Genomic DNA, 27,534 nt, shown 5'->3' with positions numbered 1-27,534 from the left:
ATTGAAGCATCAAATCTTGATTTAACATTAATGGCTACACCACCACCTTTCTTGGGCCTGTCGGTGTCACGATCTCACCTGCACCTTCCTCACATTTTTATTATTTTGTTTTATTATTGTCTTTGTGTACTGCTGCTGCATGCCTTTCCTCCTTCTCTCTCTGCAGGGGGCGTGGTTGACCTACTTTCCCTCAAGACGCCGGTGATTGACTACACCTGCGCGGCTCCGCCTCACCTGCTCCTGATCTGCAATCAGGAGGACTCATAAGCGGAGCCATTCCTCGTCACCGGCGTCAGATCGTTGTTCACACTCAGTTGGTAAACGTCATGCAGTTCTTCTGTCGCTTTACTTACCTGCTATTTGGATACTCACTCGTCTCTCCTCACTCCAGGTCGCCACGTCTCCTGCACCTCCGAGAAGTCACTGGTCAATGTTCTGGTTTTCCCTATTCTCCTGGGAATCTCCTCTGCTGACTCTTGAAACCAGTGAGTTTGTTCCGTGCGGGAACGTCGCCATTCCGCCACGCTGATCCTGCCACAGCTGCACTCTCCTTTCTCTCTCTCTCTGTCATTCACACGTTCACTTCCCTTAGTTTTGGCAGTCGCTTTCTGTTTATCTTTATTCGTAAATAAATATTACTTTTGTTTTGAAACTTACCTACCGTCTCCGTCTGCTTCCGGGTCCACCTTAATACGAATCATAACAGTCGGTACGATAAACATTGTATCTGAGTATACAAATGTCTTCATTTGTAATATATTTTGTCAGCCAAGTTTCTGAAATTATCACTATATCTGCATCTATTGATCTAACCCAAATTCTGACCATGTCCATCTTGGGTAATAAACTGCGTACATTAAGATGAACAACTTTAAGACCAGACATTAATTTGAATTCAGCGGGAGTCTGGATAAGCTCAGGACCAGGGTTTGATTGTACATCTCCAGACAAAAGTAAGAGTAGGACAATCATCAGTCCTTGTTTCACAGTACATTTTGAAGCAGTTTTTTCAGATGTTGAACTCAGGCAATGCCTTTCCTTAAGTGAAAGGGTAAGATTGTATAGAGCAAGAGTACTTTGAATTTTAGGCAAGTCCCTATGTGGGCCCAGCCACGTGTTTAAGGCCCAGACCATACGAGACTGTGGTTGCTGAAAATGCCCAGCAACATTAGCATTAGTGCCTCTATAGTAAGTGTCTTGCATGTTCAACACATTGCTAGAGGTACTCACCAAGGGGCATTTGCTTGGTCTCGGGTCCCAGACAGTCAACAAACATACTAAAGTTAAGAAAAATGCCATTATTTTTTTTTTTATTTACAGAGCATCCGTAGAGACAGTTTATAATTTGAGAGCTACACAGGTTAACCAAGCATCCCCAGCAGATTAGTCCAGGATCCAGGAGGATGTAGCAGGCCCAGGCTGGTTGGCCCAGGATCCAGGAGGATGCAGCAGACTCAGGCTAGTTAGCCCAGGATCCAGGTGGATGTAGCAGCCCCAGGCTAGTTGGCCCAAGATCCAGGAGGATGCAGCAGAACCGGGCTAGTTAGCCCAGGCTCCAGGAAGATGTAGCAGGCCCACGGTAGTTAGCACAGGATCCAAAAGGATGTAGCAGGCACAGGCCTAATTAGCCCAGCTAGATATAGCAGAGTATCCTTAAACTCATTAGAAGTACATAATTCTCGGGCAGCGGTGGCTCAGTTGGTAGAGCACCTGCCCCATATGCTGAGGCTGTAGTCCTCGCTGCAGGCGACCCTGGTTCGGATCCCGCACCAAGCGTTCTTTCCTGAATGTCATTCCCCATCTCTCTGCCTCCTGTTTCCTGTCTCTCTCCACCTCACTATCATTAAACGCAAAGAGGCCCAAAAAAAAGAAGTACACAATTCTATAAAAGCTTTTGAGGATATTTCAGTAAAAACAGCAAACTGCAACTTTTGCAAGGATAAAAATGCAGTCAAATTCATTAAAACCAAATTAAAAAAAGCAACTTAATCCAGAGAGACACTGAGCAATTGAGAGACAGACAAGAGAGAGGCAGCCATCCAAGCAAGATGCTGGCTACGAGGTGCACCGGAGAAATGGTACACTCTCTCAATAAAATAATGCCTTGGTGCCTGCAACATTGACCTATGCCAGTGGTCGACACTTGCTGCAGACCACCAGGCCTGGCATCACACCACGGACCAGGCCGTCTCCTCCTTTGAAGACTCCCGCAGGGCCAACAGCTGTACCAGACCAGACTTTTGACTGCATCCGCTGTGGCAGGATCTGCAGTGAGCTATGTTGCGCCTGGAACTGATCGGAAGGGACAGCTCGTCCGTCTTGTTAGCTAGCTATTGGACGTTAGACAGGATTATGCTGGGCAGTGGGTAACGGTGTTTGCGCCTCCGTAGACGCACGAGAGCCCCGGCTCTTCTCCCTCACTTCTGGGGTAGTTAGTTGCGTCCCGAGGCCGAGGTGCTCTCGGACGGCGATATCGATGTGGTTTCAAAGTCGCTTGATGAGTAAACAGTCTTGGGGGAGACTGATGCACGGTGTCCCGAATATGCAGTAATTCCAGTCCCTCATATTTTATCAGACAATCCACACGATCCAAACTTTTCAGGATCACCAAATCCGGATAACCAGAGCTCAAATAGGACAAGAAATCAACAATGTAGAACTATAGATGTAGTATATAGATTATAGACTATAGACTATAGATGTAAATGAGGGGAGGGAAAAGGAAAAGAAAGGCTCCAGCAGCACAGGCTGCTAAAAGTAAAAAATAAAGTACACTGCTGCAGGGGCTGGTCTGAACGGGGCGAGCAGCACTGAGGCTGCAGCTTCAGTAACAGGTCTGAGTCTGAAGAGAGTGAGACTCCCATGACCACTGCCCTTATGGTGCAGGAGGAGGCTGAAACAAGTGCTAAAGAACACTGACCATGTGAAGGAGGCAGTGATAGCATGTTAAGCAAGTATGTGCCTTCTAGAATGGTTCATTAAAATAAATGGTTCAGAACGGTTGCTTAACTGTCTATGAACTTTATTTGACATCATAAATAGCAAACTCTGGATGGTGTGGTGTGTTACAACTAAATCTAGTTGGAAAACAATAACCATATTCATACTATCCAGATTACTTAATTAGTTGTGTTTATTAACCACTTAAGCCATATTTCATATTTTCATCAAAGGATGCCACAGATCTACAAGCTTACAACTCACATGTTGCAGTGTGATGTGTTTTGAGCATGTTGATCTGCTATTTTCAGTGTTTGATCCTTTCTACCTATAATGACAATTTCCAAAATATAGAATTCAAAGGGATATTGTTTAGTATGGTGGTGTCATTAAGAGCTTGTGTGTTTGATGATGAATATATGTATGTTTTCGATTGAAGTAATGCACTTTATTGTAAAGTACTTGAGTTATGTGGCTTGAGGGATGTGTTTATTGTATTTTAATTTGTTTTATTTTATTTTATCCAGGGAGAGCCACTACTGTTGTCTAGTTTGGGTATAGATTTGTTATAGACTGGATATTTCATTTATAGTTACAAGAAGGAATAGAGACAGGTCAGAAACAGGAACTTGCATACCTTGAATGTTGGGTCTATTGGTTTTCTATGACTCCACTACACCTACTGGTAAATTATTTGCCATGTTGTGATATAATTTCTACCAAAAACAGTGATTGATCTGGTTAGACATGTTGGACTGCTATTATTTTGAACACAACTGCACTTGCATACTCGAGAAGTACAACTGGAATACATACTCGCCAAGTATGGGAGTACGCAAGTACGGACATGTATGGATATTGAGAACAACAATTTTAACAATTGCGGGTCACGTAAACATAGCATCGCGCGTCTCAGGAGCAACGTGGGATTAAGTACTAGGAATCGAACACAACCTTCCAGTTGAAAGACATTTCTATTTTGGAAGTGATACATCTTTTTTTTACTCTTTCCAAAAATGACTTTTTCCTCCTCCTTATATGTTTTTGTAAAACTGATTATGGGCGAAGAATAAATATTAAAGCTAAACTTACCTTTCTTGCATGTCTCACAGCACTTTGAACACCTCCACCTCCGCCTCCCTCAAAGTCCCACCCTCCAGTGCTCAGGTTGTCAGTCGCTTGCTCTGACCGCAGGCTTGGACAGCAGAGGTTATTGTGCTTTGGGAGGTGATCCTGGCAACACACGCTGCTTGTTAAGCTCAGTAACTGAGAGATGCGAGCTTGTACGCGAGAGTCTCACAAAATGTCGGCAGATTTAGCGACAAAGTCGCCACATGGCAACACTGCTCTGTCAGAGAACTCGCAAAAGCTGTGACAGCGATCGGTGAGGGGCGCGACAGAAGACAGACAGGAAGCTCGGCCAATTATTTTATTCGGTCCGAATATTTTAATTGGTCATACTTTTGTCATAATAATATGAGAATTAAATAATGATGAGTTTCAAAACCTGGTGGCTTTATCTTACGTTTTAAGAGTGTCATACGCTTATTAGGAGCAATTTAAGATTACAAAAGAAAAGTGTAAGAAAGTTAAGTAAAGCTTTAACAGCACACACACACTTCACACAGGAGTATAATTCTCTGTGTGAACAATGCAGAAAACTGGCTGGGAAATGATCTACAAAAGCATAAATGAAAACATGTAATACGTCAGTCATTCCCAAACTTAGAAAACACTGTGTTCCAGTTTAAACTGAAAACAGAATAACATATCATTAAAATCCCAAGGATTTTTCATTATTACTTTGTATTACTTTTATATTTGAAGTAACTTGAAACTCAATTACAAAATTGAAAATTAAAAAAGCATTTTATTATTTACTTTCTCTTAGTCTGTTTCAATAACAACAGCTCATTTCAAATCACATACATTTAAAGGAAGTTTAGTTGTTGAAAATAAAACAAAAGAAAAGGGAGTAAAATAAAGGACAAAAAAATATGCAGTAGTAAATCCACCAGTGGAATGTAAAGGCAAGCATCGTGTACCAAACAGATATGTAACAAGTGCAACATTTCCTCTTTGGTCTGTACATAAAAGACATAATCTGGTCTGCAGTTGCTTTTCTTGATTGCTTACAGTCTCTACATTGACAGAAGTATACAAACATGAAGTATGTGGGATTGAAATGAAAACAAAGGCACATAATCAGTCTCCAGTAAAACCACAGGTGAGACCTTATGCTCAGGAGTGTTTCCCTGGACAGGTGTTTTCATGTGATGTTGTATGAGGTACTGGTCAACAGATCGACACCGACTTCACTTCACACCATCACTGTCATTCTGCCAAGAACCACAGACACTCGCTCTCACTGAAAAACTGATTTTTAATACTTCCCCAACAAATCTGCACCAGCTCAAGCCCACAATATCAGAATAAATGAGTGGATAAATACAGCCTTTTCCAATTGAAACTCCAGCTTGTGCTACATTGTAAAAAAAACAACCAAATTAAAATAAAGCTAAATCTCCCACACCAAAATCCATTGAGAAAATCAGTGCTTTAACATCCATCATTAAGTTCAGATTTGTTATTTTGTGACTTCAGTGTTTGAAACCCTTTGTTCAGATTCAGACCTCAGTGGCAGCAGTAGAGCTAAAAACACTGATTTTCTATTTGGAGTGAACATGTTCTTTAGATTAGCCAGGTATCTATTTTTATGACAACTTTTTGTTAAGTGGTTAAATCCTATTTGTCCATGTTGTTTTCAGTGAGGGTGAACATTTGTGTCTCAGGCTATTTCACAGTGAAAGATGATGTGGATGGTATGCACTGTGCCAGTGTCTCAATCACAATTAAAAAAGCTCAACTATTACTTTATCATACACCCATGTACAAGTGTTCAGCTAAAAGTGTAGGTGTGAATCCTGAATGCAACCTCTAATGCAATCATTAAAAAGAGAAAACCCATTCAGAGGTTTGAGGATGAATGTGTGCCAGGACTCAGACCACGACTTCTGACCTGCTGTAGTTTCACAGTGAGCTGAAACTATTTTATTACTTCTAAGCATACATAACATTTTCTGCTCCAATGGTTTAAATCTTGTTACATGTTACAGCAGCGTGAAAAGAGCTTTGATTTACTGAGCTCCTCTCAACATTTCTCTCTCTAGCCTGTCATTTGTGCTGATACACATAGCACACACACAAGAAGCACATCTGCACAGTGACACTGGTTCAAAACATTGTTTGGTCTTCATGAACAGACGTGATGTGTGTGTTAGCATAACGGACAAGTGTTTGACAAGAGCCAGACATCCAGGAAGCATGTTCACACCAGTAGTGTGTGGTCTTATTTAACACTGTTCACTTGTGATGAGATGTGCCAGTTTGGACGTTAATACCAGGAGTTGATGGGGTGATGGTGACGTGCTGACTTCTCTGCTGAGTGAACTCCCGGTGTCACTTCTCTCAGCAGTGACCGTCAGTACACTGTTATTTCAGGATAGTTACAGCTGCCTCCTGTATACAAGACACGGCCTTCTGGATGTCGTCCTCCGTTTGTTCAACAGTGACCACCACTCTGATACTGAGGACACAAAGACAACTGTCAGGAATTGAGCAATACAAATGGAATCAAATCATGCAGTATTTGCCATAATTTGACTGAAATGGTGTTTTGCCATTTGATTAGTTGATTTGACCCGAATGAAATACAGTACATGTGATGTTCACTTGGCTTCTACTGTATGGCTCATGAGAGGAAAAAGGAATGACTGCATGAACATTCAAGGAAAAAAGAATAGAACAGAATTTGGAAAAACTGGATTTCAGAGAGAGCTCAGAGATGTTGTTGGGTTCCTGCTGAAGATGGAACAATCAAAGCACAGCTTAGCTTCAGTATTGGGCAGTGAAGTGCTACTCAAGTGCTGCTTAGAAAACAGTAACAATATTACAAGTACTAAGCAGGAGTTGAACCAATACAATGTGTTTTTTATCACATCAGAAAACAGTAAAAGTAACATTATCATCTTTTAAAGGTATGCAACGTTGTTTTTTCCTGCTAAATCTTACAATAAAAGGTACAGAAAAAAAAGTAGTGATTAGTTACCCACTAACTAAATGTTAAACTGACCTTATAACTAACCAGTACCTGGTGATTTCTTCATGATTACGTAACCTTTTTGCATACGTTATTATAAGTACCATTTTTCTGACACCAGAAGTAACCATATCTGGAGCCTGAGTGAGAGCTCATCCACTGCACCTGTAACCATCCACCTACTGGATGGTATGTCAATCACACCATCGTCACACGACAACATCCACTGCTTCATTTGTTACACTACATGATTGGAATTAAATATTCAAAGATGTGGCCCACAGAGACCCACTGACTTCTCTACATGTCACAGACCCTGATCTCACAGTGTGGTGATACCATGGCGGCTGAACGGGAATACAACAGTGATTCGATCAGGGAGAAGAAAAAATGTCAAATACATTATCAAACAAGAGAGAGAGAGAGAGATGGAAGAAAGCACTGATCAGTTGACCAGGAAACAAATATAAACAAATTGCCACAACATAACATTCAGGTTCATAAATCAAGTGAGAAGTAGTCTCAGGTAGTGGGTCCATTACGGATCACACATGTTTTAGGCACTGGGGCTGCACCGATGATCTACGCTGAGGTGTAGTTTACCTGGGTGGAGGGACGAAGCGCTCCTCTTTTTCCAGGTAGTGGGCGAGAGTCAGAGCCACACCTCGTTCCAAACACTGACAGAGAAAATGTGAAAAATACCAAACAAATCAATCAATAACCACCTGCAGTAGAATTTAAAATTTTATGATTCAGAGCATTCAATGAGTATTAAAAACTATCAGAAACATTAATGAAAACATTAATGTAACAGAGCCATTGATGAAATACACTGTTGAACATTGTGTATGGATCTGGGGCCAGAGGTTTAGGACTCACATAATCTACAATGTTGCGAAGAAGCAGCATGTCAGCATCTCTGGAGCCAGAAGTTTTGTCCAGCTGTAAGTGAAGAGCAGGGGCGAATGGTTCTCCCACCAACTTCAGCCCTGCAGTTCTGTCAACAGCACAAACACTGACATCACTTCACTGGAAGATTACATGCATCTTTAGATTCATTATTCGTTATCCAGGAAACAAACAGCAACATTTCCCATGTGGAGTGAGGTAGAGAATTAACAGTTTTAACATGGTCATTTTTAAATACATAAATAAACTAAAGCCTAAAAAACTAATTTCTCATTTAGTCCAGTTGCGTCCATTGTTTTTAATACATGAATCCATTTCCTCTCCTCTGCCCATCACCTGGTCATGGCCAGGTTCTTTCAGGCAGTTTGGCCTTCGTAGAACATTATTCAAGGACACTTGTGTATAATTTGTGGCTGGGCCTGCAACAAATTCTGTTGCATTGCTGGACGTGGGCTTTAAGGTTTGCCACAAAACAAAGCCAATGTGGACATGGTAGATAACAAATATAGGACAGGTAGATTTGACACTTTCTGATGTTTGTTTAAGGCCGGGACCCCAATTTGGAGATCCAGAGAAGCTCTTGGCAAACAGTGTGACATAATGTACTAATCATGAAAGAATATGATGTTGCACATCTCATCAAACAGCAGAATCTGTGCTACAAAACTATATAAACCCTTTTTTAGGGGTCGCTGCGCAAGGTTGTTGTGCTTTTGGCTACAGTGAGCAATGGCGTCCGAGGGAGAAAGACTGTTGTTGTTGAAACAGTTGCCGTTTCTCACTTTTCTGTGTGACAGAACGCAGTTTTAAGATAATTTGAGGCGAGAAATTGGCCATTTAGAGTCTAAACATGTGCTGTGTGTGTTAAGATATGACGTATTTATAGTTCGGCAGCGGCGTTATCGGCGGGGATCAGCTCCGCCCTCTGTGGACGCTCGGTGCTCACTGTGAGCCGGCACAGAGCAGCTCCGCTCGGCCTGTCCTGAGGACCAATCGTAGCTCTTGCCGTCTCCGTTGTCCCTTGACGGAGTGACGGACACTTAAAAAATATTCCGTTCAGCCGGAGACGACGCAGAGACTCTACAACAGGTTCTGCGTCGACGCAGAGGACTCTACGTAACCTACGCAGAGCACTTTACGCAGGAGTATAAATTGGGCTTTAGGGTTAGGGTACAATTTCCACATACAGCAGCCTGCCCTTTGCACACCCGAGAACACACAGCAGCCACTTGGTTTGCACTTCACAACATTGAATCGAGATGGAGTAGATTTTTTTTTTTTTTATCAGTTGCTTTGAGTTGTCATTTTTGGAGGTCTGAATTCCATTGAACTGCTGTATTTGGATGTATTGAACAGCATTAGTGTTATATAAATGCAATATATAGTAAAACTCAAATGGCACAGGTGTGCCAAAATGGTCTCAACAAAAACCTCAAGAACCTACAACTAGTAGTTGTAGTTCAAACAGAGAGATTAATTGCTGCATTCTTTCATTATTAAGCACATATTGTCTTTACTGAGTGGCAGCCTGAAGTCACAGATATAACTTACCTTTGTAAAGCTTTGTACACATGTTTGCACTTTTCCCTCAAGACGGAAAAAATATCTGCAAAGCAGATATAAGGATGAAGTCAGTAATAACAGTTCATATGCAAAAAAACATGCTTCTAATGAACAAACATGTGGTGTCAATAAATGTCTCTTTACAACTTTGGTACAAGAAAAGTACCTGGATCCTCCTCCATGATGTTGAGGGCTTCAATGGCAGCAGCAGCCAACATTGGAGGCAGGGATGCAGAAAAACAGTAGCCCTGACCTGACAGACGCTGCAACACACCAGAAAAGCATACAATGAGCTTCAGCCTCATTTCCCATAGTGTCTTGTTACATATTTGATATTGTTGCATTTACCTGATGGTCGATGACAAAAGAGCGTCCACAGCAGAAGCCTCCAATGGAGGCCATGGCATTCTCCATGTTGGCACTGATCAGGTCAATGTCATCTATCTGCATGAAGGCAGAAATGGAAGTGTTGTTACTGCACTCAAACACACATGTACAGTATGTATATCTCTTTCTGCTTTGCTCTATGAAAGTTTCAGACATTACATCTGCTTTATTGTAATAAATAATAACTCAAATAACTAGCCTACGCTGTCGGGGGCCGACAGCAAGGGGTATATCCGCGAACTTGTCCAATCCTCAACTTTCCAATATACCCAAAGTATACGCACTTGCACCTGCCACTAACTGTTTTAATTAATTATTAACAAATTCAACAAAATAACTTAAATATTATGATATAATGTTGACTACACTTTATACATGTTCAAAGTATCCATATAAACTCGATATTGAACACAGAATACCTGAACTCATAAATTTCTCTCTAGTTTTTAATAAAACTAGTTAACCTATTATACCTTGTTAAATATTATGAATTGCTAACCACACCTGCCATATCTTCAAAGTGTCCAAATTTCATGAAAAAGCATACACTATGTTTATTAAATTTCATGAAAAAGCATACAATATGTTCAAACTTTCCATTAAATGCATTAATAAAGAAATGGCGTTCGTTTCTCGCGGATATAATTATTGTTAGCATCACATTTATAGTTAACTGCTCAGCCTTTCAGACTCACATTGACGCCAAAATGTTCTGTGACTCCTCGACCGTGTTGTCCCAACACACCAAAAGAAAGACTCTCCTCCAGAAAGATCCGCACCTTGTACTTGTACTTCAGCTCCACCTGGAGGTTACACAAACACAAAGCATTGGCACGAGAGCAGAGCCACGATACATCATTTTTTTTTCCATGTCTTTGACTATATAAATACTTTAAAAAGTATAAATGCAGATAAGTTTCAGGGCAACACTGTTCGTGTCTAATAATATTCTCAGGCGGTAGAACAGGTCACCTTGTCCCCTCATTCCTAATCCACACTGAAACAGAATTTTCTCTACATGTGCTTAAACACAGCATTGTTTCAATGTCTTCATCCACATAAAACTCCAAAACAACTCTAAACACTGTAGCACATATGCCAGGTCTGTGTGTGTGGGAATATGACATCATTATTTTCCCAAAGTAATGCATTGGTTGTATATATAAATACGTAACAGTGGGATATATAAGTATGGGGGGCCATGTAGTCCATTTTGAGTCATATTTTGATTAATTTCACGCAGCAAATGCTAATTTCCTGTGATTTCCTGATGTAAGAGATTATTTATAAATAATCAAACTATTTATAGGAAAGCAGTGGACTTCGACAATTACCTTTTTTCAAGTTTTTGTTGCAAAAAAAAACTCCACTGACTTATTAAAACCAAAATGAATGGAATTGTATGTGAGGGGTAAAACAATTGTATGTGAGAGGTAAAATTGTGTATCTGCAAAGTAAAAGAGAGTATGTAAGAGGTAAAATGGTGTATGTGCAAAGTAAAAGAGTATGTGAGAGGTAAAATTGTGTATGTGAGAGGTAAAAGTGTGTATGTGAGAGCCAAAAATAGTGAATGTGAGAGGCAAAATTGTGTATGTGAGAGGTAAAAGTGTGTATGTAAGTTTTTGTTGCAATCCATCCACAACAATATTTTTCTCTGATGTGTTCAAAACAACCGAAAACTCCACTGACTTGTTAAAACCAAAATGAACAGTTGAGCAAATTCAACTTTCCAGTTGTCCTTGAACCCATCACATGTCTTACGTTATGTTGCCAGTGCGTCTTCCCGTACAGATATTCAAGCGCAAGCAAGCAGCTATATTTTCATTCAGAATGGGCATTCGCAAATGTCTGAAAAAGCCAGAAACTACACTGTCAGCGTCAATAGAACCTAACAAAAGCAGCAGGAGAAACAGAGAAGCCGATGAGAATCTGCTGCGCTTCGTCAGCGGGCACAAGTTTTCTTATACTATGTCTCACGTCATCGCTCCCCCTGTGCAACGAGCTGGCTCTGGGACTGCTGCTCAGAATCGTTCAGAAACATACATGCACTGTCTGTCAGTGTTGAAGAGCATACTCTGATACCCTGCTTGAAGATCGTTAGATTCTAAGAGTTTATAGGAGATAGGTTCTCCTCTCCTCGTTCTCTTCCAACCGCCATGATGCGCTACAGTCATAGTTCCTGCTTTTCGTCACATGACCGGAAGGCCTTCCACTCGCACATTCACTTTATTTGTACCTCATACAATCACTATTTTTGGACATCATACATTCACTTTTTTTGGACCTCATACATTCACTTTTTTGGACCTCATACATTCACTTTTTTTGGCAAAAAATTGTATGTGATGGGTAAAAACTAATTGTATGTGAGATGTAAAAAAAATTGTATGCGAGAGATAAAATTGTGTACGTGCAAAGTAAAAGAGAGTATGTAAGATGTAAAATTGTGTATGCACAAAGTAAAAGAGTATGTAAGAGGTAAAATTGTGTATGTGCAAAGTAAAAGAGAATATGTGAGAGGTAAAATTGTGTATGTGAGAGGTAAAATTGTGTATGCGAGATCCAAAAATAGTGAATGTGAGAGGCAAAATTGTGTAGGTGAGATGTAAAATTGTGTATAGGTAGAAAAGGAATTATGGCCTACACGGCCCCCCATAAGCATGTCCCTCTCAAACATCATGTATCAGGTTCATCACAGGATGTAATTACCAGCCTTTCAGGTCCATTCGTCTTCTACTTACCAGCTGAGGCAGAGGACAGATGTCTGCTGTGTTAATGTACAGTCCCTCCACTACGATGAACTTTCTGGTCACTCGAGCTTTACGAGGATTCTGAGACAGACAGAGCACAGTGGTATCAGACAATGCTTTAGTCATGAAACACGGTTGAAACTGATCAGCCACAACATCTGCACTAGCTGCTGCTCGCTCACAGTCACAGTTTGCCATCCTTTACATGTGTGATGTCACTGGAAAGCAAATGACAGCATATCTGTTAACAAATTAGTTCTCTATACGAAATATAACTGATAGGATTTGATCACATTCTAGAGTTGTCACACTACAAAATTAGTAACCACGGTACGATACCAGACAAAGAATCACGGTTTCAGGGTAGTAATACTGCAGCCTTTTTTTTTTTATTAGTATGATTATTATTACTACTATTATTATTTTCATGAACTTCAATGTATTTGTACAAGTTGTCAATACTTAATATAACATAATAATGTTTGGTGCTTGATATACATAATACTGGTGAAGTAAGAATTAGACTGAATGGTTTAAGTTCATAAGCGGGTCAACGAGTACATGAACAAAAGCATATAAGCAATACATAACAAATACATGAAGTTAGAATATGGTTGCAATTAAATAATCATTCAGTTTCCTTTGCACATTAATTTATGTTTAACTAATATAAATAATCAACTTAGGATAACAAATCCACTGTCTTTAAAAAAAAAAAAAAAAAATCTATTTGACAAGAATGCTTCTTCTACAACATAATAAACCATAGAGGGGGACAAAATAGAATAAACATGAACTGATTCCCTGTGAAAACTATATTTTTATGCATCTTCTATGTGCTTTATACTTAGACATCCGTTAACTCTTCATTCCTCAGCCAGTCATATACCGACTAACGTAGACCCTGGCTTGGAGGAGTGTGATTTTCATTGTTTTTATGCCATTGTCAGTGCTGTTCTCCTCAGCAAGCAGTAATGGATTACCGCAGCTGCAGAGGACCTGTGGCAGAGATGATTTTCCTGGTTAACTTCTGGTCAATAATTCACGACTGCTAGCTGGCTGTAAACTGCGGAATGGATTTCCTTGAACGGAATCATGCATTATTACGCCACGTCTCATTGAGACACACCTCAGTTCAGGAAATCCATTCCACGTTTTTGCAGCCAGCTATCAGAGCAGTCGGGGAATCACTAGTGGAGACATTTCAGCAGACATTATAGCACAGACATATCGGATCTCACATTTCTACAGTTGTATCGGAAATATCCGATCCGTCAATTACGTCTGTATCAGAACCCGATACCGATACTGGATGGGATCGGTCCCATTCCTAATGGTGGTGGTAGTGTCATGGCATGGACATTTATGGCTGCCTATGGAACTGGTTCCCTTGCATTTATTGATGATGTAACTGCTGACAAAAGCAGCAGGATGAATTCTGAAGTGTATCCAGCAATATTATCTGCTCATATTCAGCCAAATGCTTCAGAACTCATTGGACGGCGCTTCACAGTGCAGATGGACAATGACCCAAAGCATACTGCAAAAGAAACCACAGAGTTTTTTTTATAGCAAATAAGTGGAATGTAATGCAATGGCTAAGTCAATCACCTGACCTGAATCAGATTGAGCATGCATTTCATTTGCTGAAGACCAAACTAGCGGGAAAATGTCCAAATAACATGCAGGAATTGAAGACTGTTGCAGTAGACGCCTGGAAACCCAACGTCTGGTGATGTCTATGCCTTCCAGACTTCAGGCTGTAATTGACTGCAAAGGAGTCAGTTTGTATGATTGTTTAGTTTATCCCATTACTTTTGGTCCCATAAAAAGAGGGAGGCACATATAGAAAATATTGTCATTCTTACACCGTTCACTTCGATGTAAATCAAATTAAAGCTGAAAGTGTGCAGTTAAAGCACATCTTGTTCGTATCATTTCTAATCCATTGTAGTGGTGTATAGAGCCAAAAAGAAGAGAATTGTGTCAATGTCCCAATATTTATGGACCTGACTTTAACTCTTATTTAGAATCCATACACTCACATCGCCTGTAAACAAGCAGCAACAATGTAATGCAAGTGTTTTTTCTCTTACACAACAAACAGGTGGAAATGCAGGGTTTCCCCCAGTGAATTATAAGCTTGGCGGGCCACCAAGCTTTACTTGTTTAGTGTCCGTTTGTCTTGTTACTTGTTTGAATATTATAGGTCTTGTGAGACCTGTAACGCTGACCACTTGAATTTCCCCAAGGGGATAATAAAGTTGACCTTGACCAGTAACATGCAGGTGCGGCTCGCAGAAATTAAAGGGCCATCTGCACCAGATGAGGGGTCACAACCACTTTTTTTATGTTGATTTATTTTACTTTTACTTACTTAAATGTGACCATTGCATGGCTTGTTTTAAGATTCACTGAAAGAGTGTGTCTTTTTGTAAGACTCTATAGTTGGTGTTTAAGTATTGTTAATAAATGTCTTACAAAACGCATAAATAACAATAACAAAAAAAACAAAAACACCATGGGCCGCCGGTGGGCTACCTGAGAGGCCCCACCACCAGGCTGAGCAGGCTTTCTGGGGGAAACCTTGAAATGCTAGTGAAGTACATGTCATTTAATGCTGCTAGTGCTGGCCTGCAGTTGGACGACTAATGCAATTTGTTTTCTACTAGAAAAGGCTTTTATCGAGGAAACAACCATGTGTTCTAATTCATCATTACTAAACGTCTCTACGCACAAGCAGGAAACAGCATGCTCATCAGATGTAAATATACCATTGATTCATCCATTTTCTACCACTTCATCCTCCATACAAGGATAAAATAGATACAGAAGGGCCTGGAGCCAGTCCCAGCTGACATAGGTAGAAAAGCAGGGTCACACCCTGTACAAGGTAAACACAGCAAAAGAAGAATTACATAAGCAAGCTGAAAATACACTGAGCCAGTGCAATAAAACCAAAAAAGGTAGAAATGGCAATGGGGGACAGAGGAGAGGAGGGGGACAAAAAGGGAAGGTAGAGCAAGAGAAGGAGCGACAGAGATAGAGGAGCGAGACCAGGACCAGGTGAATACGAGAGAGAGGAAGAAAACAATTAAAGCCACAGAGTCCATGACTGCACAGTTAGGCCAAGCTGTCTGTGATGGGAAAAAAAATGTTGAAGTGCAACCAGAAGAGAGAAGTCTCAGCACATACTAACCTTTTGGTCCTCTAGCTCCTGCTCCTTTAGGAGCCTCTCCAGATCCTCCATGTCGTTGTGTTTGAAGTATTTGATAAAGCTGCGGGACGCTTGAAGACCCTTCTGGATGGAGAAGCAGGCTGCTTCATCCCTGGACATAAAACACTTCTCATTACAGACAGCTGGCGTGTCATGGTTCCAGATTGCAAGTCGCATTTTGCAACCAAAACTTGAGAGTGTGCGACAGTCAGGTTTGTGTGGCGAAAAAGGCCCAAACCCACCATTTTGGGGAAGACTGGCTGCGAGAATTCAGCTGGATAAGGTACTGTAAGGAGACGAATTCCATGAACTGTGAATGTTGCAGTCGCTACCCCAGAACAGCGGGGAACACAAAGTTTGCCGACAGTGCAGGCACTTCGCAGTTTAAAGACAATACACTAATTCAACACAATATTAGTTAAGCAGAGTTCCCCCTGGTCGCTAGGCCTCACTTGCACCCCCGCCAGGCGTTGCTTGTTTATTTATTTTAAATCGATCTTTTATACACCACAGATTTTTCTAAATGGGTGATCAAGGGCACTGTGCTCCCATGTAATCAGCGAGCGCCCTCTTGTCCAGGTGCCGATTGAGACCCAAGTCACACTATCAAATATCGACATCAATAGGTAGCAGTTCTATTTTTGCCGTTGCTGAATTGCGTCAAGCTCAACAGAGCAGACCGCACCAGACAGCAAGTCCGACACACAATCAAAGTAAAACACCTCCGCCCCCCTTTAAAAATAAAACACAATACGCAGGTCATATAGCCCATCACAAGGTCACATCAACATAACTTCGGAACTGGTGCTACCAGGTCAACAGTCAATTGATCAGAGGGTCCTGGAGAATCATAATGTACGACGAGAGACTGATTGTTGAAGTGGAGAAACATAAAATCATCAACAATTGTTCCACGTCGGAGAATGAAAGAAGCTGTATTGTTATTGTTGTTTCCTTTACACGGGATCTCACAAACTCACATCCGTTCAGGATTATCGCGTGATCTTCCGTGAATACCGCTGGCTCCCAAGGCACAGCTGCGCTGCCGTAACGCACCAGGTGGGGATTGATGCTGGGCAGAGGACGGATCAAAACCGTGCCGCCTTCAGAGTCTGTCGACACGTTTTACTAAGATCTACTCGGATCCCCTTCACTTCATCACGTCTGTACTCGATCCTCGTCATAAAGATCATTATTTGGATGTGGGGGATAAAGCTGTGTGTCGAGAAATTATCCCACCTGCGTTGGATACGGAGAGCCTACTTGGAGACAGAGAAGTGCATGGCGCGGGAGGGTTAGGTTTCAAGTAGAAAGAGCACATTGTAATTTCTGCATTATCAAGGTATTTATTAGTAATACAGTGGAGTAGAACTTTGAATATTTGGTTAGCATGTTGATTTACACTGTGTGCCCCTAAATTTTCTGGTACCGCCCCTGAAATTTTGAGGTTGGGGGCCTCTGTGCTCCTAGTGAAAAAAGTTAGTCTGGAGCACTAAACTTACTTGACTGACATTATTTTTCACTTACACAAAGATGATGTCCCCCCTCTTGGCGTAAGCAGGGATTGCACTGGCAATGGTTGCAAAGCCATAAGAATAGAGGATGGCTTCTTCTGTTTTCATGAATGTGGCCAGGCGGCTCTCCAGTTCCAGGTGAACATCTACAGGAGGTAATCAAGACAGTAACCGACACCCACACAATTAGCAATTACCATGATACAACATATTCAGACTTGCTTTAACATTAAAGGCATAGTTCAGTTTTTTGTTTTTTTTTATGTGGTTGTATGAGGTAGTGACACTTGGGTGCATTCACACCAGCTCCTGCGTAATCAAAACCTAAATCATTTGCTTTTTGGGAGTTGTGAATGCGCAACCAAACTCTGATCCGCACCAAAGAAGTGAATTCTGGTCCACCTAAAAACGTAGGTCACAGTTTTCTTTGCATTAAGTTGTAAATGAGATTTCTTGACCCAGTCCTGTACATTGGTCATAGTTGCTGTCAACAGTTGGGAGGCTTCCTGTGGATTTTATATTAACACTTAAGCACTCGTCTGGAAGATCATTTATAAAAAGACATTCACACTTTCCAGCAGGTGAGCACGGCCGAAAAGTTTGTTAAACTAAAAGCATTGGTTGGTGGAAAAGCTTCGAGGGTAAGACTGACCTGAGAAGTTTATTTAAACAAACATTTCTAAGAACTGTTCAGACTGCTGAGCTATATGGCTCTTCTTTCTGTTGGTTTATTTTTCTTTTTATCATTAGGCCCATTTATTATTATACCATGGTATGACATGAGCTGTCTACTCTGTTTAGTGCTATGGTTAAAAATGGCTCAAGGATCATTATTAGTTTCCACAATCAAGCATGGTGGAGGGGCTGTGACTGTTCTTCCATGAGGACTGGTATATTTTTTTGGAGGGTGGGCAGTCTTCTTTCTTTTTTTGAGACTTTTGATGGTCAAGGTTGAGATTTTTCTCTGTTGTTCGTGTGGTTGTATTTTTTTCTGTGCTATTATTATTGTTATTATTCCTGTGTTCCCCTTATGTGCGTGTGTGTGTGTGTGTGGTATCAACCTTACCAAAACCCTTTGTTCTTTGACAAACTTTGTTTTTGTTTGGTCTCTTTATATCTATATGCCAAACCACAACTTGAATAAATATGAGTAGTATCAATGTTATGTCATGGAATGCACAAGGCCTTAATTCTCCCAAAAGCATACAAGCACTCTGAAAGTCCTTTATAGAAAGAATATCCACTTTGCCTTCATTGAAGCTTCAGTTTGAAGCTGGTGCACATAGATTTAAGAACAAGTACTATCATGTGGTTGCTTCCTCTTGTTACACCAAGAAAAGCAAAGAGGTGTTTATAGCTGCAAAATGTAACCTATATTATACCAATCTGGGCAAAGGGGGATCTGATGATGGTCGAATCTCTCTGTAACATAGCCTATAATGGCATTAAAATTTCAGTGATTTGTGTATGCTCCAAATTGCTTAAACCAGCATTTCTATAATTCACTGACTTCTACATTAACAGATCTCCCAGAGTACCAGCTTTTAATATGGAGTGACTTTAATGCCGTATGGCTTCACGATATCGATAGAACAGAGATAACAGAAAGCATAGATCAGCAACTGGCATCTATTGCATTGCAGAAATTGTCTCCCGACTATGGAGTGACTGATACATGGCAAATGATGAATCCTTCTTCTGGAGAATTTTCTTTTTTCTGCTTGCCATAAATCTTTTTCAAGAATAAACTACATCTTTGCATCCAAATTTCTTTTCAGTGACATTGGCCCCACTGAAATGACCCCAATAGCTTTATCTGATCATAGGGCTGTTTTATGTAATTTCTCATTAAGAGCTGGTCAATCGATGGCAGTTCGTTGCCGTTTTAACATGTCACTGCTCCAGAATGACACATTTATCAGCGAGCTGGGGGCTGAGTTGGAGGAATTCATTTCGATAAACAGCCCATTAGTTGATGATCCATGTGTGCTATGGGATGCGGTTAAAGTGTGCATCAGGAATAAAACTATATCTTTTGCTTCCAATCTCAATAAATCTAAACACATCAGATAAACTGCTTGGAGTCTGATATCGCAGCCCTTGAACAAGAAATGCTGAGTAATACCTCTCCAGAAAACATCTGTTAGTGTCATAAATTATTTGATGAACTTAACAGCTTGTTAAGAAGAGAAGCAGAATTCACTATCCTCACACAAGGCAAAATCACTAGGGCTGTAACAATATGCGTATCGAAACCAAAATCGCGACACTCAGAGCCACGAACCTTGCGGTGTGACACGGCAGAATCTCGAAACGCCCTTTCTAACTCCCAGTTATTTTTCCAGTCAGCCACATGATATGAGCTGTAAGTGCTACTAAACTTTTCAAATGACTATTATTTTTATTCGAAGGTGTCAAATTATCACGTAATTTGTGATTAATTCATTACATTCATCATTAATGCGTTATGCTTTTAATCGTGTTAACTTCTTTACTGATGTCCCCAGTACAGGGGGCACGTCAGACGCAGCGAGAAAAAACGTCATTAAACCATGTCTAAATTTAACAAACACAGACATGCTGCATACCCACAGAAAGGTCAGAAACTCAGCTAAAAGCTCATACGACCCATTCTTATGTTCACAAAACACAGTTAAAACAACGATGGTTCAAACCCACAGGAGCGAAAACAAACCCATTACAGCGCACGTGTTCAAAAGCGGCACCAGAGCGTCAGCGTGATTATGTAAACAGCGGAGAATTCACAGATTCAAGCGGTACCATTTTTATCATTCTACGGCCAAGATTCACCGATCCAGCCCCAAAATAAGAGCAAAACAACAACTGACTTTCAAGAAATACAAGCAGAAATGTTGTTTATCAAAACAAGTTATTTCCACCGGAACAAGACTGCTTCTCATGAAGAACTGCACTTCCCAGCATGCTTTGGGGACAAATCCCAGCCTGATTGAGCATTACAGATTAAGGGAAGCTATTTAATTTACTTTGTATTTTTGAACAGTATTATTTTGTTACAGAAAAGAGTGAAATCTTTGTTTATTTATTTATTTATGTTCAAATCTGTTCACAGTGTTCCAAATTATTTGTTATTAAATGTTATATTAAGTTGTTATATAAGTAAATCTAACCCATGACATACCAAATATATCAGCTATAAGGACTTAAGTGGGGGCATAACGTCTGATCCGGTACGCATTAATAGTACTTTTGAATAATTTTATCAAAATCTTTACATGCCTCATGATGACAAAGTCTGTTCTGAATTCCTCAAACCACTACAACTACCTAAACTGCCCCTAATCTGCTCCTTAGAGGCACCCATTAATTTGAAAGAACTAAGATTAGCCATTAAAGCAATGAACAGAGGCAGATCTCCAGGCCTGGATGGAATACCACCAAAACTGTTTGAGGCCTTCTGGCCTCAGCTTGGCCCTCTGTTGCTGACTATGCTTAACTTCTCCATTAATATAGGTTCCTTCTCTGCTAGCTCAAATACTGCAATAATATCTCCATTACTAAAGAAGGACAAGCCATCTGACGACTGTTCCTCTAACAGGCCTCGAAGTCTTCTGAAAGTCTAAGTCAAGCTTTACGTTAGTTAATACATGCCAAATCCTGTTGGCGACACCTTGCTGTATTTGCTTGACTAAGAGGTGCTTCAGCCCATCACTGTCAACACATCTCCACCCTGGCTCCAGATACTAACCAGAATATGTTGTACAGTGCCTTGCAAAAGTATTCACCCCCATTGGATTTTTACCTATTTTGTTCAATGTTTTTTATGTGATGGATCAGAACACAGTAGTCTAAGTCAGTGAAGTGAAATGAGAAAAACATATACATAAAACTATTTTTTAGAAATAAAAAACTGAAAATTGGCATGTGCATATGTATTCACCCCTTTTGTTATGAAGCCCATAAAAAGCTCTGGTGCAACCAATTACCTTCAGAAGTCGCATAACTAGTGAAATGATGTCTACCTGTGTGCAATCGAAGTGTCACATGATCTGTGAGCACATATACACACCTTTTTTGAAAGGCCCCAGAGGCTGCAACACCTAAGCAAGAGGCATCCCTAATTGAATATTGCCATGTAGATCAAGGAACTCTCCAAGCAAGTAAAGGACAATGTAGTTGAGAAGCACAAGTCGGGGTTAGATTTGATGATCCCCAGGAGCACCATCAAATCTATCATAGCCAAATGGAAAGAACATGGCACAACAACAAACCTGCCAAGAGACGGCCACCCACCAAAACTCAAGGAGGGCATTAATCAGAGAGGCAGCACAGAAACCTGAGGTAACACTGGAGGAGCTGCAGAGTTCCACAGCAGAGACTGGAGGATCTGTGGACTTTATGGCAGAGTGGAAAGAAGAAATAAAATGGCCCATTTTGAGTTTGCTAAAAGGCATGTGGGAGACGGGAGAGGAAGGTGCTCTGGTCTTATGAGACTAAAATGTAATTTTTCGGCCATCAAAGAAAACACTATGTCTGGCGCAAACCCAACACATCACATCACATCACATCACATCACCCAAAGAACGCCATCCCCAGAGTGAAACCTGGTGGTGGCAGCATCATGTTTTGGGGATGTTTTTCAGCAGGCGGGACTGGGAAACTGGTCCAAGTTGAGGGAAAGATGGATGGTGCTAAAAACAAGCTATAAAGAGCTATTCTTGAGCAAAACCTGTACAACTCTGTGTGTGACTGAGACTAGGACGGAGGTTCACCTTCCAGCAGGACAATAACCCCAAACACACTGCTAAAACAACACTTGAGTGGTTTTAGGTGAAACATGTAAATGTGTTGGAATGGACTAGTCAAAGCCCAGACCTCAATCCAATAGAAAATCTGTCTGGTCAGACTTAAAGATTGCTGTTCACAAGCGCAGACCATCCAACTTGAAGGAGCTGGAGCAGTTTTGCAAAGAGGAATGGGCAAAAATGCCAGTGGAAAGATGTAGAGACTTATCCAAAGCGTCTTGGAGCTGTGATTGCCGCTAAAGTATTGACTTTCAGGGGGTGAATAGTTATGCACAATGACTTTTTCTGTTATTTTGTCCTATTTGTTGTTTGCTGCACAATAATAATAATAAAAAAAACATCTTCAAAGATGTGGGCATGATCTGTAAATTAAATGATGCAAATCCTCAAACAATCCATGTTAATTCCAGGTTGTGAGGCAGCAAAACACGAAAAATGCCAAGCGGGGTGAATATTTTTGCAAGTTTCAGTATTTTTTGTTTTACTTACCAAAAGTTCCATAGAAGCCTCTAGGACCACATGTGCCCACACCGTATTTATTCAGTGATGCCAAAGCCTTTTGCTGTCAAAAAGAAAATAATAAGGAACATTTATTCATGTATTCTTTATTTATTTATTGTCTCTACAATAAATTGAATCATGATATACCAAGTACTTTACCTTCACTCTCTCATTGTCGAGGAGACCCAGGAAGTTTAATGATGCAAAGTTAATGCACTCTTTACCATTGATGATGATTTTGTGGCTGGGAGGTCTGCAGTAAAAAAATCAGTTGAAGACAGTGTAAATACTTAATTTCAAAGCCCAACACTGTATTAAACTGTTCAGCACAGATGATTTGTCATTGTAGTGTTATGTATTTGTCGAAAATTTTAGGAGAATTAATGATATACTGTACATTTCCAAGTTTAATCCCGTGTCTCTTTGCTTTTCATATTAGTAAAAAAAATTATTTTGAATTTATGTCGACCATCTAAATCACTGCACTCAAGGACGTCTCCTGTCAAACACAATGTTGGTGTGTGGAGACACGTGCCTTTGAGAAATCCCAGAAGTGAGATGTGAGCGAGACACAGCAGGTGTGAACACACAGACACACACAGACATGCTCAGTGTGAACCAGGCTTTAGTCTGGACGAGCAGAAAGTGAGACTTTGAAATTACTCTCATTCACGTTCTGATGTTTTAGGTAACATCTCAATTGCCAGCTATGAATGAAAACTAAATTCTAATTTGACCTCGTCATTGGTCTCATAACTGTAGAAATCCTGTTTTTTTGTGTGTTTTTATCCAAGACAAATAAAATGAAACACTCCTGTATGAGAAACAATGCGTCAATAAAACAGAGACGTGTACTGTGGGCTTTACCCGGTGACGACATCGTAGCTGAGGGACAGTGGCTGCTCTTTGGATAAAAGAGGAACAAGAGGTTCTGGCATCCACTCCTCAATCAAGTCCTCCTTTTCCTGTGACATAGAGACACATGACAGCTGTGAGATGACACAAACACTGCAGTAAGCGTGTCTTCTATTCCAGCACAGTGTGATGACTTTACCTTCTCAGTCAGTTTGTAAGTCTCATGAAGTTTATAGGTCTTAGAGAACAGAAGTCTGATGATCCACAGTATGAGGATCCCCTCCAGAATCAGGTGGTAAGCAGGAGCCTGATGTAGACAAACACAGACTTTTTATTTCAAATGTAACATTATTCATCACGTTCAAACTGTAATTTACTGTTCTATTTGCATACTGCAGGGAGTGTTATTCCATCATACTCTGCTGAGTGCTGTATAATCTAGCAGCTCTGTTGATATAGCAACAATTGTTAAGATGTTTGTGGAGTAGCTGCAACAGCGGCACGGGGAGAGGGTATGAATTCATCCAAAGAAATTACAAGTCTTTATTATAAGTTTGTCCAACATCAATTTTTTTTTTTTTTTGGTTTTACGCAAAACATTTTTTACCATTTTGCAGCGATCAGTGGGCTCAAATTTGTCTGAAGAAGGAAAGTGGAACAATTATACTACCAGGTCTTTTGGCTGGCCTGCTGAACATATACATAGTAAGAAAAAAGTAGAAATTACTTGTAGAAGTAGAAATGACTTATTGTTAATTTGTCTATTGTCAAATTAACAATAGACTATGACTATCAACATAGACTGATGAAAGAAGGGCAAGATGACTGTCCATAAATTCACAACACTCATGTCTACAAACATGTTTTGGCTGATTTGAGCTTAAATCAACAGTAAGGAGTTTGAACAATAGAGGGCAGCATTTAGCCTCTTGGTGTACAGCCTGATTGATTTAATAGGAGAAGAAGAAGGGAAACCCATGAGTTGTGTGCATATGGCTACTATCAAATCTGAGTTTGCCTGTGAAAAATCATGCGAACAAAAATATACCTTGATGCCCCCAATCAATCATGTTTTTGACAGCTAAACTAACCGTAATGCTATGGGTATCATATTTGATACATTTCTGAGACCTATTGCATCACCATAGGGTTGCTCAAACCTCTGTTGTATACAATGCCCCATGGTGGATACCTTTTGCATTACAATAATTCTTACAAATCACACGGTTATATACAAAATGGTTGAACCCCATTAGCGCCCCTGCTGTTTGTGCCAAGGAGAAGCATATGGCTATAAGAAGAGGATTTTCCATCTATCCATCCATCGTCTACCACTTGAGTGTCGTGGGGGTCGATGGTTAGATTTTACTTTACATATGAAATTATATTTAAAAATAAGCACTTACTTTCTTTTTAGTTTATAGTAAATCAAAGCAATTATCAAGTTTGAAAAAGCAGGTACAAGGAGGAATTTAGTGGTAAATCTTTTGAAATGTGCAAGATGTCTACTGTAGTGCATAACACAATGTTTTGATTCCATTACTTTCAGCTTGTGTTTTAGATGGCTCACTGCTCACTTCTCACGTGTTCTCTAAAAATCTCCTAAACAAGGAAGTGTTTTTTCGCTTTCCACTTAACACAAAATAAAAGAAAAAGAGACTGAAAAGGGCAGATGTTTGAAACAGATGTTACAGGTGACCAAGGAGACAAGTTGTTGTTATTGCCCGAACTGTGAATAATAATAAAAAATCAAATACGATACAAACAAAGCATAACCGAGTAACATTGACTGGAGCTCGGCGTCTAGTTTCATTTTCCACTGGTTGAAATTACATCAGCAGGATTAGCTGGAGGTTTTCAGCAAACTTCCTGGTTACTTTGCCTCGGTTGACGCTCTGACCGTAAACACAGAGCCGGCGACCAGGCCACGGACACAGACACGTTTACGACAGTCCACGAACACCAGCGTGAAGACAAACACACGGACAATCTACATGTCAACACCGGGAAATACGTGTGCTCGACAGAAACACAGAGGACGTTACATACCTCATAAAACGCCTGCACCATTTCCACCAACACCCACTGCTGTCCCGACGCCATGTTTAGCTTCCACCTTGTGAAACGTCATGCGTCATGATGCGTTCAGAGTCCACAGTTAAGAAAAAAAAAAAAGGAATCCCACAACTTCTTCTATTTCACTCTGATCGAACCATGCAACTAATACCTCCAATATATTGTTACATCATATTATAATAATAATAATGATAATAATAATAATAATAATAATAATACTAATAATAATAACATAACTGAAGGATTTATTATTATTTTTTTTTTTTTTTTTTTCGCCAAATGAATCGCATTTTTGAGGCCCCAAAACTCACTGATTTTTGCGACCGCATCAATCCTGGTGAAAATGTACGTATTTAAAAGGTTCGGTGAAAAAGCGTGGAAAATTGGAAGTGGGAGGGGCCAATAAGAAGTTCCCCGCTTTGTATGAGACCGGGGAACATAGGACCCTTCCTCTAAAAAAGGGTCCTATGTTCCCATGGATGTATAATATGAACTGGATAGAGCACCGCCCCCTCTGCCTTGAAGACAATTTTTGCAAGGTGGCCACCGTGGGTACTGCAACAAAAAATCCCATGGAGCCCAAAAAGCAATTTTCCCATTGACCGCAATAGTAAAAGAGACGCCTGTAAAAGTGTCCACAGGACACCTCGAGACATGGACACGGGCTTTTATAAATCTTTACATTATATTTTTTTAATTCATGGAGTTTCATGTTTGAAAAACATTCCTAAATGCCATAAAAAGCCCAGACAAATCTTATTTCTCAGAGTGACGTCACAGCTGTGTACGAGCACAGCCAAGCGCGGTCATGTGTCGTCTCGGGAACGGCGCTGCTGTCAGTGAACCGTACGATATGAAAACTTCATGAGAAATGTGAATAAATGAACACAATGAGGGGGGTTTCGTTTACATTTTTAAAATACTATGACAAAGCAGGTTTTAGTTGTTTATTCGGCGCTCATTAACATTTATTTTAAAACGTATTATCGATGTATAAACGAGCTGTTGTGTGGATTCATTGAGGAGAGGAGACTGACATGCTGCACTTTATCACTGTGTTCAGTCCCGGACATCGGGACAATGATGACGGTGTGGACTATGGAGCTGTGACCGTGTGATGCACTGAGACCTGCGGTCACTTCACCACTGATTCCCGGGGAGGATGTTTGTCTTATCGTCACTATCGGTTCATAAAGTTACTGTTAAATGTGATGAACACGCGAATTATAGTTGAATATAAACGTGTTGAGTGAAAGAATCGGGAGTTATAAAACTACTTTACCCGTTGTTATTGTTTCCTAATAATAATTATACAATTATATAAGGGAAATCAGACATAGACAACATGATTCCTGTAACACATATAAAGTAATAGTTACGGTCCTAACCCAAATAAACCATGTTTATTGATCATTTTAATCTTTAACTACGTCATTGTACTTTTCAGCTTACTATATTCACTTTGATATCGTTGGTTTTGCATTTATTTACAAATCCATGGTTAAAAGCCGAAGTTAACGTGACGGCGGTATTCAAGAAATCCGCTAGCTCACGTCATTAGCGTACTCCCATCATGCCTTTCGCTGTTCATGTACGCGCCGAGCAAGTCGATAACACTGACGGCTCGTTCACATAGCCGAGAGGAATTATGGTAGGGACACTACTGCGCATGCTCTATGGGCCCCATAACCCGGAAATAAACACGGAAGTGTAAAACTTTTTGGCATATGCGCTGGGTGAGCAGCTTCATAGGAATGAACGGAAGCGGAGGGGCGGAGCTCTATCCAGTTCATATTATACATCCATGTATGTTCCCCGCTTTGTATGTGACCGGGGAACATAGGACCCTTTTTTAGAAAAAGCGGGGAACATAGGACCTTCGGGAAACTCCCTCACTAACTCTCTCTCTCTGCCTGTTTGGAGCAGCTGCTGACAGATG

General features: G+C 40.5%; 1 protein-coding gene across 1 annotated transcript; it reads right to left on the bottom strand.

The window, feature by feature from the left end:
* Window positions 1-4,922: 4,922 nt before the first annotated feature.
* On the bottom strand, window positions 4,923-25,623 carry sptlc1 (serine palmitoyltransferase, long chain base subunit 1). Its single transcript, XM_083902774.1, has 15 exons — window positions 25,569-25,623; window positions 23,719-23,826; window positions 23,532-23,629; window positions 22,824-22,917; window positions 22,653-22,725; window positions 17,393-17,525; window positions 15,848-15,977; window positions 12,640-12,729; window positions 10,594-10,701; window positions 9,860-9,955; window positions 9,678-9,774; window positions 9,500-9,554; window positions 7,919-8,036; window positions 7,643-7,716; window positions 4,923-6,526 (listed from the first exon to the last, which is right to left on the bottom strand). Exons 1-15 carry the CDS (start codon window positions 25,620-25,622, stop codon window positions 6,433-6,435), a joined length of 1,422 nt encoding a protein of 473 aa, XP_083758900.1. The 5' UTR covers window position 25,623; the 3' UTR covers window positions 4,923-6,432.
* Between the last annotated feature and the right edge of the window lie 1,911 nt (window positions 25,624-27,534).

This window comes from Microchirus variegatus (assembly GCF_963457635.1).
Source record: "Microchirus variegatus genome assembly, chromosome: 16".
NCBI lineage: Eukaryota > Metazoa > Chordata > Actinopteri > Pleuronectiformes > Soleidae > Microchirus > Microchirus variegatus.
The sequence above is the reverse complement of the archived record's forward strand: the minus strand, read 5'-3'. Positions and strand labels throughout refer to the sequence as shown.

Bases quoted from the DNA above. Each gene is read 5' to 3' on its own strand.
- sptlc1 (XM_083902774.1), bottom strand. From the start codon at position 25,622: ATGGCGTCGGGACAGCAGTGGGTGTTGGTGGAAATGGTGCAGGCGTTT. The intron at 7,717-7,918 runs GTGAGTCCTAAA...TTTCTCTGTCAG, and splicing joins TTCGCAACATTGTAGATTAT to TGTTTGGAACGAGGTGTGGC. The intron at 6,527-7,642 runs GTAAACTACACC...TTGTGTCCTCAG, and splicing joins CGCTTCGTCCCTCCACCCAG to TATCAGAGTGGTGGTCACTG.